Source organism: Poromitra crassiceps (assembly GCF_964638095.1).
Source record: "Poromitra crassiceps genome assembly, chromosome: 2".
NCBI classification, from domain to species: Eukaryota; Metazoa; Chordata; class Actinopteri; order Beryciformes; family Melamphaidae; genus Poromitra; species Poromitra crassiceps.
In genome coordinates this window covers 63,068,112-63,082,423 of record NC_139624.1, presented here as the reverse complement: position 1 = coordinate 63,082,423, position 14,312 = coordinate 63,068,112, and the positions used below count along the sequence as shown (strand labels likewise).

Genomic DNA, 14,312 nt, shown 5'->3' with positions numbered 1-14,312 from the left:
ATACAGCCTTCTAGTGTCAAACTCTGCACATGCATCATTCTGCCTAGTGAAGCTCAAACATCCAACTGAAGGAACCAGGAGAAAAACATGTTTGACTTTAGGGCGTCTTTAATATTCGGAAGGTGGTCGTCATAATTCTACATTGCCGGTTTTATAAATTGCTTCCCCGCAGCACTTTTATTAAGAAAGACTATTAAATGTTGGTCATTCCTCATCTCTCCCGTACAGACCAACATGATTCCTGGCTCTCCAAGCAGCGACGACTCGGACTGTGGGGGATTCAACAAATTACGGAGACGCAAATTGTCATTCCGGCGGCGTACGGAAAAAGGTAACCTATCTTCCCTAAGTCGTTTTCTCTCACTGAGACCAAAGTATCTGTCTAAATGGTAAATGAAATATATTAAGAGTTTAATCCATTTTATAATGAAGTTTGCCCGTTGACATGTTAGTCCTTTTCCGGTGGAGTCATTTTCTCTTTCCCTTGCATCCTCCCCCTCCAGATGATGCAGACGCCGGGGAGATTAAAAAGTCTCATAAGCCCCTGCGACGAAGAAGGAAGGAAGCAGCCAACAACCAAACCAACAACCAACTTAAGCCAGACTGGGAGGGGCATCGCAGCTCGGTGTCCTCCCACTCCAGTGGCGATGAGGTAGAACTCCAGTTTTTCATTCATATGATGAAAGCTTTGTCTATACATGTACTGTAGCTTCATTCGCTTTACTTTAACAACAAATATTCACCCCCAGAAAGATTGTTTACTGTTCACCCCTTCTCTCACAGTCACAGAGCTTCATTCAGTGGTCTGTATTGATTCTGGAAATCAATATGATGTCAGTTATTTTCCGACCTTGATCTCTGGCTGCAAGGTCAACTTTTCCTAAGCAACTCAGATTCATTCTACAACTCTTATTATTAGCAGAAGAGGTCCTGCATTTCCAACTGCTGGTCTTACTGTACTTTGTTTTCACATTGAAAATTATTTATGTTTCATAATCCTTTTTTTAGACATTAGCTTGAATGCAAATTACCCGTATAAGCAATAAAGATGACTCAATGACTCTTCTGCTCTACTAAAAGGGGGAGGAGTCAGTCGTGACATGCCCTGCCCCTCCATCTGTGATGCTGGGGACCCCACAGGCTCAGGCCACGCACCTGAACTTCAACGAGAACACAGAGGGAGACGGGGACCCCAAGACTGGGAACACCTGCAACGCCCTGTCAGGTAAGGCAGAATAGAATAGAATAGAATAGAATAGAATAGAATAGAAAGGAAATAAAGCACATTAGAATAGAGTAGAATATAATAGAGCATAACAGGACAGAAATTAGGAAACTGTTTTTCACAGTGTTGTAAATCATCAGAAAATGTACAAACCATGACACGCACACGCACGTGCGCGCGCGCACACACACACACACACACACACACACACACACACACGCACACGCACACACAAACACACAATATCCTTATTTACTACTGTAATACACAAACACTCATTCAACCACTCTCTCATATTCCACAGGTGCGTTCTCGGGCGTGTCAAACATCTTCAGTTTCTGGGGGGAGAATCGGGGGGGCAGTCAGTACCAGGAGGTTCCCCGCTGCAGCCTGCCCTCCCCCCCGCCGCTCAACACACCGCTGCACTGCCTGAGCCGCCAGCAGCGCAGCCAGCTGGACGCGCGCCTGGACCTGCTGCAGAAGCAGCTCAACAGGTAGGGCTGTCTGGACGTGTGTCTGAAAACCTGAAAGTATCCCCGCTACAAAAAATGCTGCCATACTAGCAGTTTTCTGACATACCATTTTCTTATTACCTGACCGCCTCTGAAGGCTCTCCTCTCTCCATCGCGGAGGGGAAAAAAAGGTTTATGCATCCCCGAGCCTTTAGCTGGGTGAGGGCCGTTTGTCAGGTCGTGCTGCGGTCACAGGCTGTGTCTGTACAATGGGTTTTAGTTGCGTGGCTCGCTGCTCCTCTGGCTGAATGCTCGTTTTAACGCATGATTGAGTAGCATTTCGCCTTTGCTGGATAGGACGTGTCAGCAGACACAAAGGTGTGTGTGTGTGTGTGTGTGTGTGTGTGTGTGTGTGTGTGTGTGTGTGTGTGTGCGTGCGTGCGTGCGTGCGTGCGTGCGTGCGTGTGTGTGTGAGAGAGAGTGAGTGTGGAATTGGGATGGGGAATAGCAGTCTGCAAGGAGGTCCACTGCAGGACCAGAGCCTGGTGGTGAACAGAGTTGAAAAGAGCTGAGCAGAATAGGAAAAGCATCTGTTGCAGCAGCCAAAGTAATAGGTTAACAGCAGCTGTTTGGATGGATCTGTGTTATGGCCTCTGGATGTCTCCTCCATGTCTTGTTGTCATTAAATCATCCCACTGATCCACTGTTGATATACCGTGTGTGTAGGTTGGAGAGCCGTATGTCCACAGACATCGGGGCGATCATGCAGCTGCTGCAGAGACAGATGGCGCTGGTTCCCCCCGCCTACAGCACCGTCTCATCACCACCTCAGGTAACACACACACACACACACACACACACACACTGGTCAGCTTCCGTGAGCACACTAATACACTTTTTTGAAGTGTATCTTTGGCTTGTTACAGTGACTTGATTTCAAACATACCATTACCTAATCCCCCCAAAAATCCCAGTTAGATAAGAGGCAACACTGCACTGACTAACAGGTTGCGCTGGTCTCTGCCTCAGGCTTCATCATATCCCGGCCCCGGGCCTGGCACAGGACCGCGTCCTGGAGAGAGGCTGGTTCAGCCTGGTGCACCTCTGGACACAGACACCCTGGCCTCCCTCTCACAGGTAAAGATGTGTAGGTGTATCAGCGATGGACACATTTAGTACCTACAGACAGTACAATGATGAGTGTTGTACATGCTGATGTTTTGCTGCCAGTTTTTCACCTTTATTCCTTCAATATTGAAGAGCCACTGTTAGGAAAATGTGAAATAAACATGTACAGATTCTGAAGCACTGTGCATTCATGGCAATAACAGAGAGTAGAGACATTCAGTACCTATTTAACATTACTAATTTAAATGTTAGCATTAGCAAACAAACTTATTCCATAACACATACATTCTTAGAAGCACTGCTGAAGAATGTGCTGTATTATATAATGCTAGAGTATGTGTTTTCTTATGATCATAAAAATATGTAGGCCTATATCGTATACAAATTATATAGATTCACTTTATCACCGCAGTTCATACAAACTACTACTAATAAACAAACAGTTCACACGTAAGGACACCAAACAAGACAAACAAACTCAGACACAGGAAAACAAAAAACAAAAACAACAACAAAAAACGTATGCGTGTGCTTATGTGCTTGTACAAGATATTATGCACAGGATCCTACGAAAGCGGTCCATGGAAAACCATCCAGGTAAGCCGTCTATCACCCCTAACCTCAGTCACTAGTCATTCTTAACTTCGTCAAAGTAAGCCAAAAAGGGGTCCAAGATATTTGAGAACCTTCTAAGCGAGTTGGCTCTCAGGAACCTCAGCCTCTCCATCTGTATAACAGAGATCATGTCCATCAGCCACACCTGAAGAGAAGGTGAAGAAGAGGACTTCCATTCCTTTAAAATTAGTCTTTTAGCAATAGTTGTCCCCAGCGTCAGAGATTGCTGCACAGCTGTAGGGAATTTCAGAGAGGACTCCGAACACCCAAAGATGGCGAGTTCTGCCTCCGGCTGCAGGGTTACTTTGTAGGCCTTAGAGTACCAGTCAAATATTTTGGCCCAGAATCCCGTTAGTGAATAGCAGAACCAAAAGGCATGAGATAGTGTGCCCTAAGGTGCTTGGAGTGAGTAGGGCTCAGCAATACATCATAAAAAACATGCTCATTTGGGAGTGCTTCAAATGCACGAAGCTTGGAACGAACGTAATCTCTGGTTTGCCGGTATCTGAGCCAGTTTGTGCCGGGCAACTCAAACTTCCTCTTCGGTAGATCAAAAGATGCAAAATGACCATCTATGTATAGGTCTCTGATGGAGACCAGCCCCTTCTCGCTGATCGTTTTTGTCTGACCATGGAGGCAAAAAGAGTGATTGAAACAAATCGGTGTATGGACAGAAACATCTGGTACATTCAAAACATTCCTAACTTGGTTTAGTATTCTGACAGAATTTTGTGTAACAAAACTTAAATTTTGCAAAGTCCCAGGCCTCTCTAGCTTAGAGTGAAATTGCCAGGAATCCCTTGCCACCAAAACATTAGAGCCCTAACATTGGCAGCCCAGTAGTAGTGTCTAAACACCGGTAAGGCCAGCCCTCCCTCAAGGTGCTCTTATACTCGAGCAAGCTCCGTGGGGGTGGAGCTCCGCGAGTCTCCGGGAGTCACCGTGCAGACCTCGCGCTGGGGCAGATGCTATTATACTCAGAAAGTGATCAGTCAAGTGATCAGCATGTATTGTACAATGGTAATAGTGAGAACAGCCTGTGAAAAGTCGCAATGAAACGCTATTATGTGCAGTACTGAGTGCGCTTTCACTCTCAAACGACCGCACATCAGCACATGAAGGAATCACCAAACTTGTTTTTACTGAAAGCCGTTTTACTTCTCAGCCCTGATTGCCTACTCTGTGCTGCTTTTAATCTGTCTCAATAATGCTCTCAACACAACACATTTACTTGGTGAAATGACTAAAAACGAACAGTTGCAAATCAAAGTTTATAGCCTACCACATGGGTCAAGAAATGTGGCGAAAACACAGCTCAGTGTTCAGGGCTCAGTGGCTTGAAAGCGACCATGTTTGGAGAGAAGCCGTGCGTTGCTCGCGCTGTGAGAAAAAAAATCAGGCACATGGCGAGCACCCGACGGAGGTAGCGAATAACCACGGCCAACAAATTTACGTCATTTGACGCGCCCGGCCCTCGCTCCACCCCCGCGCCCTTCACGGCAGGGTGAGCATGATACCACCTTCAGACTTTGGGCCCTATCTTCCGACAGGCGCTATCCCCTAATAGCGCTTGCGCACCTGTTTGCGCGTGCTTTAAGGTGGAGAAGATAGCAGTCCGCCTTGCATCGTCCGCCAGGTGTTATGCCGAGTTTTGCACCCCAGCGCCAGCAGCATCCCCACCTCACGGGAGCATATTGCAATGATTTATACAGAAATGTAACTGTTTAAAAGTGATATAATTGTCTGGTAGACGTGACCTCCCTGATTTCTAAGTTAAAACAGCCCCGAAATATGTTGGGGATGCAATTCTCGGCCGGCATGCGGAAACGTTCATGGCACCTGTCGCAGACGCAAATTAGAGCCGTGCCAAAATCATCTGCGCCTCAAAATGCCTGCGCAAACGGGATTTGGGCTACCAGAATTAGTCACAGGCGTGGCCAGGCAATGCTGGGCATTACGTCAATCAAAACGAATCAGATTCCCGTCTCGCAATGGCTGTTTGCGCGAGGCATGCAATATGCTGTAATTCTCTCCATGCGTAATAGAGTGTACTCACTCGTGCAGGACAGAGAGAGCTTATTGACAGATCGTCTGTGGTGCCAATGACCCTCCGGGTTTTGAAGGTAAATAGCCTACTGTATGTCCATTGTCCAACAAGTTTTCATTTCCCTCTTTGCGATGTGATACAAGTTTCTCAGTGAGTTATAGTTGATTGCCTCACTGAATTATCTGCTAATACCCAATTTTAGCAGCATAATTTGATGTCTTGGCGTGGCAAGGCTGTGCATAATGACATATCCAAAAGGAATTCCACTTTCCATTGCGCTGCGCGGAGATTACGGCTGTGCTCCCAGCGTAGCAGGTATTTGCGCATAAGAGATCCTTTTCAAAGCTCGTAGCGCAAAGTAATTGCGTGCTGCTGACGATAGGGTAATGCCATCTATCCCACATTTTAGCGCTGAAACGCCTGCTTTGGCATGGGGCAGCCAATGCCCAGTACAATTATCACAGGCATGCGCTTGTGTCCATCCCCAATTTGCATTGCGCACGGCGTTAAACAAGCGCAAACGCTAAATCAGCGCTTTTGAGAAGATCTTGGGATTTGCAAGTGAATTTTCGAAATTCTATGACTCTAATAATTCCAGATGTAGGACAGAATTATTGAGTCCAGTTCTTTGAAAAAAGCAGATGTGAGGAAGATGGAAAGGTTTTCCGTCGTTCCTATTCACCCCCATGTTAAAATGCCCCACTTTGTAACAGTGATTAATATTATTAATCATGGTAAATGGTAAATGGCCTGCATTTATATAGCGCTTTTATCCAAAGCGCTTTACAATCAGTAGATAGTCTACATTCACCCATTCATACACCAATGGCGGCAGGCTGCCACGCAGGGTGCCTACACACCATCGGGAGCAAGGAGGGTAAAGTGTCTTGCCCAAGGACACAGCGACAGCAGCTGGGAGGGAGCGGGGATCGAACCGCCAACCCTTGCGTCATTGGCCGACCCGCTCTACCTCCTGAGCTAAAGCCGCCCCTGTAATCATCTTTACAGCCTGGACCGAAACACGGTTTTGATAACTTCACCTTTTCATATCAACTGTAGAAGGGTAATTCATTATATAACTTGCCCGGTTGGAGTAAAATAGACAATATAAAAGGGGGTGATTGACAGGTCGCCTGTCTAGTGATCCCGCAGTTTGCCGATCACGGATCACTAGTAGGCGGAGCTGTGGCTCTAGGAAACCCCCATCTCACGTGAGCTGCGCAAGGATTGCGACAGACAACACTTTGCTGCAAAACATGAGTCCAAAAAATAATGGATGGATTTGTCCATATTATTTAGATCAGTGGTTGAGATTCAACAAACAGATTCTGCTTGCGTCACGTTCCACACACCTGCACCTAATGTAATATGTAGTTATGTTCATGAATGATCACTCTATAGATAATCTCTCAAACATCTGTTAAACCGTTGAATTGTTAACTAATAAGATGTTGAAATGTTACACTTACAAATACTCTGTAGACTCTATGTAGGCGGACTATCCAAATAGAGTGTTACTGAATAGGGTAATGGGACATTAAAAATCACAGCTAAGGTATGAAGATTCATAATTAAAGTTCCATTTTCAAAACAATAAAATTTTTACAAATTTGTGTTTGTTTTACGCATATGTAATCTGATTATTACCTACTGTGGCAATAAAAGTGCTCCTGATTCTGACTCTGTATAAAGAACAGACTCGATTTGTACGACTTTTGTCACACTATGTTGAAGTTTCATAGCATCCACTTTATTTACTTTACTTTATAGTCTTAAAGCGAGAAACATGCTTCAATGTAGCCTCAAGTTTAGGGTGTTGTCGGCGGCAGCTAGAACGTCACCTTGACGAGGGGATCCCAGGGGAGTCCCCAGCAAAATAAGTAAATTGTGATTATGATTTAAATGACTAGAAGTTAGCCCAGTGTAGTACATATACTTGGCCATTGCTTTCACTCTCCTGTTATGTCCAGATCTATAGTATACTTGCGCTGTTCACGTCAGCTGCGTCGACCCGATGGCGCGTCACATTTTCGGGGAGCTGCACGCCACCTATGCCGGCAGGCTCGCCGGCTGTGGCGCAGCTCTACAGCACAGTGAGGGCTTTGACACCCGAGTATAAATTTCGCTTAAGCGGGGACAGTAGAACCTGCAAAAAATAGGACCAAAACAGAGATAGCCAGAGCTGTCCAGTCTCATTCAGAGAGAGCCTGTCACACTGACGTCCCCTCTTCTCCTTACCTGCAGATCTTGGACTCCCAGGACTTTGAGGAGCCCCAGGACTCCTCTTCTCTGATCAGCCCCAGTCAGGTGCAGCTCGCCCCCTCCGGACTGGACAGCCTGGGGCAGCATCTGCAGCTGGAGCTGGGGTTGGGCTCGGGTGCCGGGGTGATTTCAGGGGCGGGGCCATCGGTAGGTTCAGGTTTAGGGTTAGGGTTCGAGCTACGGCCTGGAGCCTCAAGGGGATCGCAGACTAGCCTAGGGGCGGGGTTAAACTTTGGGTCGGGGGTATGTATGGGGGCCGGGGTTGCGGTTGGGGTGGCGATGGAGACCGGGGAGTCCTCCCTGGATCCCGAAGCCCAGCGGAGACTGTCCCTCCAAGAACCACAGACGCCCCTGGACTCACGGACACCGCAGAGACACAGCTCCGACCCCGGGGGGAGCTAAGGAGGAGTAGGAGAGAGGGATGGAGCGATGGAGACAGGGAGAGAGAGAAAGAGGCTTGTTTTCTGACTCATGTGGTCCCTCCCTTTTCCCCGGGACCTCTTGGCACCTTGGAGATGAGCAGGCACAAAAGGAGGCATTTTCTCACCCCATATCCCAACCTTTTAGACCCAAGTCAGGGCACCCACTTACTTTCAAGTTCATCTCACGTAAGGACACACTGCTCAGAAGGAGCGGAGCCAAGGGTCTCTCTCTCGCTCACTCTCTCTCTCTTCCAGGAGCCTCCCTCCACCCACAAAGCCTCTGGAGCTTTCTGAACTCCACAGGGGTATAACCATACCTTTAACCAAAACCACAAGCGGAGCTGAGAGGGCCTCAGTCTCTTACTGAACACAGTCCAGGTCAACCCGGTCTGCGGTCTGGTCTGGTCTGGACCGGACCACTCAGTCGTCCTCTAAGGGTGACCACACTACACACAAATAAATGACTGCTATCATGTAGACAAATCCCTTTACTGCTGTATCCAGTGTTTGACGATTGAGAAGAAGAAACAACGATGAAAAGAATAATGACGAAACAAGTAGCCATTTTTCGTCTTGCACTGAAAATCCTATTGATATTGATATAATTATTATTCTATTCTACATGTCCGTGGCGCTTCCGATGAAATAAACTCACAAACTGGTTGGTAAACTGTAGTGTTAGCTGGCCTAACAGGAAACCTGCTGTTCCGTCCCATCATCGGTTCCTTCCGTCTGATGTCCCGCCCCAAGAGGCGGAGCCAATGCCCCCCCAAGAGCACACTGGATTGGCTGGTTTGCACCTCAGGGGTGGGGACTGGAGGGTTAAAAGCCATGAATTTCTTGATGAACATATCAACTGCCCTATTATAACCATTGTACAGATTTGCTAGTGAGTGGAGAACATACAGTATGGCATGCTTATGGCAGCGTCTTAAACTGGTAAACTGGCAAACTTACAAGTTTACCACCAAGAAAATTGCACCAAAACAGCTTACCAAGTGTTTAATACAAGCAGCAAACTCCAGCTTACTTCGATGAAAGCCAGTTTGATGGGCTATGACGCGTGACTGCATTTCCCCATCATGAAACATTAGCAGTGATATGATATTGGCCAACTTTGATTTCCAAAATGTGACCAAATCACACGTAGTTTCTCATAGCTGAATTTGCTACCTCAGATTTCATTGGTCCTTACTTTTCTCACAAGCGCCCAGAATGAACCTTGTATATACGAGTTTGTCATGTGATAAATATACCAGTTTGCCAGTTTACAATGACCAGCCGAATGCGCCATTATTCAATGTACAGTACAATATGCAAACACTGGTAAGAAGAGATGAGTGAGTGAGCTTTAATATTATTATATGTGTGATATAAGTTCAGGTACAAAGCTTTTTATGTGTGTGTTTGTCCTCGTTTTTGTCCTTTGGTCCGTAGAGCATGGCTTAGTTCCTTTGCTTCCGTACACTAGAGGGACACTGGATTTGAATTTCAGGACAAATCTGTTTTCTCTGCCCCTATGGTGACTATCTCACTTTAATAGCTGTCTAAACAGGGAAATGTCTGATTCCATGTTTTTTGTGTGTCTAGACAGTACAGAAAATATCCCATCAACATATAATTGTAAAAATAATAATAATAATAATTGTCTGAATTTTGACTACTGCAGCAATAGTGAACTCAAGGAGAGGAAGGGTCCTGTAGTACAATTGCTTTTGGGAGCAATTCAAGTTTAACGTTTGCTTATTCACATTTCCTTCCCATGTTTGAGCTGAGAGTGTGATATACAAATGAGATGTTCCTATTCTTTAGGATGTACTTTGCTTTCCAATGGCTAAGTTCCTGACAAATCCCACAGGAACAAGGGAAGGTCGTGTGCAGAAGTAATCATTAAACTGGGAACTGAAAGCATCTTTGAACCAGTCCACCATCTTCCATCGTCCCTCATAACACTGTCTCACCTCAGTGGAAGGTCATGCTTGGTCAAACCACTGCAACACTTGGCCAGCCTCAGGATATTTGGACTGTCAAGAAAATAATTAAAATGGTCAAATGCTTTTTGTAAATTAGGTGGTCGGTGAGCAGGATTAAGGACGGTTTTCTAACTAAGTTTAGCTTGAATCCATAGGAGCAAATTTGGGGTTGATTTACATTCATTTAAACCACATCATTAAAGTGATAATCTTGAAGATTTCAGTTTTGTTCTCTTTGGCGACACCTATGGTGATGAGCGGTAATTGCAGGTGGGATCCAAACTGTGACCAAAGATGCCCAGTTCATAAATGCTGCAATACTGAAAATGCAAAGGCTTCCATCAATGGGCCATACAGGCTCAATCGCCATTGTGTTAACTCAGTTGGCGATAGATAGTGACTTAACAGACATTTATTTACATGAGAATCTTTGAGATTATCACTTTAAGCAGGTGATCTTTACATACTAAGAATTACTGTATATGAAGAAAAAAAACATACGTTTTGTATCTTATTTATGATATAACAATAACCCATTAAAACATTTAACAGAAGGTGGCCAAGTTCAATGTCAACCCAAACAAGCACAAAATGTTCTGGCAGGGTAAAACTTTATATTTAAAACAGCTTTGGGAACTATATTTGAACTGATATTAGAAAGACATTTAGGTTAGCAGGCTAGCAACTATGGACTCGAGATGTTCTCTCAACTTTTATTTTGATGCTACAGGTTGTCAGCGTTGGTGCAGGTCATCATCAACATCTATCAAAATGTTTGCTGGGAAATTACTCGTAGTTTCACTTAGGGCTGGGTATCACCACTGATTTCCCAATTCGATACGATTTGATTCACAAGGTCCCGATTCGATATCAATATTTCAGTTACAATACCAATTTTGTTTGGATATGAAAGAGATTCTAAGAACTAATGCTTTAAATTGTGCAAGGAACCCTCTAACCTGGTGCATTGTTAAAAATATTGTTTACAGATGTTTACGAGATCTTGTTGCGCTAAGAACCAAACCACGTGAATCTAATGGGGTGAAAGCTTCAAGCATCCACGGGAAAATGCATTATATTAAACGGTCGATATTGGGATTCATGAATTGATATCCGTTCCTTCAAATTAATATCGATTCAATATCGATATATCGCTTTTTTTAACCCAGCCCTAGTTTCACTCAACTTTTTAAATTGACTGAACAGCAAGTGAATTGAGCCCCACATCTGAAAGGTAAACCCTCTGAATAAATTCTCAAACAAAGAAAAAGAAAAATGGCTGCTCACACACTTTTCTTACATTATCTATTAATCACATGACATTTGGACAGAAACCTTATCAAGCATCTGTGACTGGAACAGTGAAAACTGTCATTTCAGTCTTCTCCCCAGGTGCTACAGCATCATAAACCATATCAAATGACACTCAAACTGATGTGATTAACTACACTACAACATGGAACAACTGGAAGTGAACAAGGTGTAATGGTGCCACTGTCTGGGGAGAAGTCTGAAGTTATCCAGATACCTCCTGTTAAATGAAGATGCACAGAAGAATAACAAGAGGGTGCAATGATAGCCAGTTAAAGAGGAATTTGACCAAACAACAAAGACCTTTGGGTTGTTATCCTGCAAAAAGTGGACACTTTTCCAAAATGTTCCTGCTTTTTTCTGTCATGACATGAGATCTCAAGATCAAGGAAAATTAATAGACTTCCCTGAAAGAAATGTTATGGAAAGTCAGTTTAACTCGGTATATTTTATTTTGTGCTTTATTATTTAAGAAAATGTTCATATATAATGTATAAACATGACAGTCCATAACATAACAAGCGGCTCAGGACATTTGAGGAAACGGTCAACATTTGCAGAATAACAACCTCAAACCGTTTAGCTGGAATGCCCCTTTGATGCATAATTGTGAAGATTGTATTTTACTGCTTGCTGGTCTAAGCTATTTTATTTATTTATTTGGTTGTAGGAATTGTTTGTCTGTAGACTGTACCTAATATGATTGATCACAATGTAGAGGGTTTATGTGTAAATGTTTCTCTCCCCATGTTTTTGTGTTCATTTGAATGAAACTATGCTAGTACAACCATTCTAGATGTTTATCCAAATGACTATTATGTGCTTGGCGAGTGTTGCACTTTATTATTATTATTATCATTATTGTCATTTGTTATTATAACACCATAAGTACATTGTTATTCCCAATGACACCATGCGTTAGATTCAAAATTAATGAATCTCAAAATGCAGACAAAGCCACAATTAATAGACAATTTGCATGTGGTCTGATTTTCACATTGTCAATGCCGTTGCCTGTGCAGTAATTGGACCCTGCGGCTGTACGTACAGTAGTACACAGTTGATGTCATGCTTTGTAAAGGTGCACTTTAGTATTGAACCAAAGCAAATGAACTGAACACTGTAAAGAATAATGGTGAAATGTTAAAATCACATGTAGTTCAGCTCGTCTGAAATCTTAAAATATCAAATGGAGCTGGATTATGTGTGATTTTATAGTCGAGCCAATAAAAGTTTGTTTTACAGTGATTTGGAAGCAATTTCCAGGGTGTGATCAGGATGGGTTGGAAAACTTGAAGCAGAGTGTTACTATAAAATGTATGGGTGGTATCTACACTGTAAAAAGTGATACTAGCTATTTTCAAAAAAGATGAATCAACGTTTTATACCTTCCCTTGAATGAAATAAGAAATAGCCTATTATACAGTACACCTGCAGCATTGCAGTGTGTTGTGCTACCCCTACTTAAAATACTGTTGTGTGCACATACTGTATATCATTGCATTTTAAAAAGGCTTTTTTGCCTCAGTATTAGAATATAAACGTAGTAATTTTACTGGCATCACTTTTTTCAGTGTTGTGTAATTACAAAGTGAGTGGTTGCATCATGGATGTCCAAAGCTGATGAGCTGACATTGATCAAATCCATTGAGTTATTTTTACTACTGAGTTCCATTCACTTCTTATTTTTTCATGATTTTTCTCCCCAATTGTACTTGGCCAATTCCCCCTGCTGTCCTGATCATTGCCCCCCCCCCCCCCCCCCTGCTGTCCTGATCATTGCCCCCCCCCCCCCCTGCTGTCCTGATCATTGCCCCCCCCCCCCCCCCCCCCATCTGTAGACTAGCACATGCTTCCCATCCAGTTCTTGTTTTATTTGGTTCGGTTGAAAAACCCATCGGTTAGCTTTCACCTGCACTCAAAGCCTGTGGTCACCGAGCATCTTACCCTGCCTGCCTGCAATTCAGGAGTCCAAATGCCCTCATTGACTTCTGCCAGGACTAACCAACATGAAGCATGTTCCAGGAGAGTTTATAACCCGTCTCTTATACTTACAAAAAACATTTGATTCACCTTAAATAACACATTGAATCCAACATACATTTCAAGTCCAGTCACATCAGAATTTACTCTGAACTTTCTTTTCTTAACATAAAATATCCAATGAATACCCACTGTATCTGGAATATGATCATGATCAGAGTACCGATGATTTTTATTTTTTTTAACCCTCGGAGTCACGGATCTCCATCTCATGTACTGTAGCGAGTGTTTCGGTAGTGTTCAATAATTGTCACCTAGTGGCCTGAATCTGTATCTTTACATTCATAACGACGACCTCAACTCCAGAATGTGGCGGTCGACTCTTCTTCTTTGGCCCTGTATGTGGTACAGTAGAGCTTAAGGAACGACCCAATGCTAGATCGTAACTTTATGTAATGCAGACTGCATATTAGAACAGTAGAGGATGCACTCTGACAAGTGGATTTGCATCCATTGGTGGTTTGACTTAGGGTTTTCCCTTTGGATTTTGAGACACACACACACACACACACACACACACACACACACACACACACACACACACACACACACACACACACACACCCCTATACACACATCTCTCTTAATGGCTCTTCCATTCTGCTCAGCTCTTTCAGCTCTGTTCATCTTTCTATGAGGTACGACAGACTCCGGTCCCGTATTTGCAGATATTTTGGGCACTTGGGGGGGGGGGTTTTGGTACCGTTTGCACAAACACTGGATCTGCTCTTTCACTCCTTGCCTGTACATACCAACTTCTACTACTTGTAAAGGTATCAAACTCTTTGGCACTCGTATAGCCAGCACTATGCAGAAACTGAACAATTTCTTTGG

General features: G+C 44.0%; 1 protein-coding gene across 1 annotated transcript in view; it reads left to right on the top strand.

Annotated features, from left to right (window-relative positions):
• kcnh2b (potassium voltage-gated channel, subfamily H (eag-related), member 2b) overlaps positions 1-8,131 on the top strand; it is a gene marked incomplete at both ends in the record, with an annotated part of 583,908 nt that extends 575,777 nt beyond the window's left edge. The window contains 7 exons of the mRNA XM_083632013.1: positions 229-331; positions 504-652; positions 1,081-1,225; positions 1,530-1,719; positions 2,404-2,509; positions 2,707-2,814; positions 7,712-8,131. Of these exons, the coding sequence (XP_083488139.1) occupies positions 229-331; positions 504-652; positions 1,081-1,225; positions 1,530-1,719; positions 2,404-2,509; positions 2,707-2,814; positions 7,712-8,131 (1,221 nt within the window). The remainder of the gene's footprint in view (positions 1-228; positions 332-503; positions 653-1,080; positions 1,226-1,529; positions 1,720-2,403; positions 2,510-2,706; positions 2,815-7,711) is intronic.
• Positions 8,132-14,312: the final 6,181 nt, after the last annotated feature.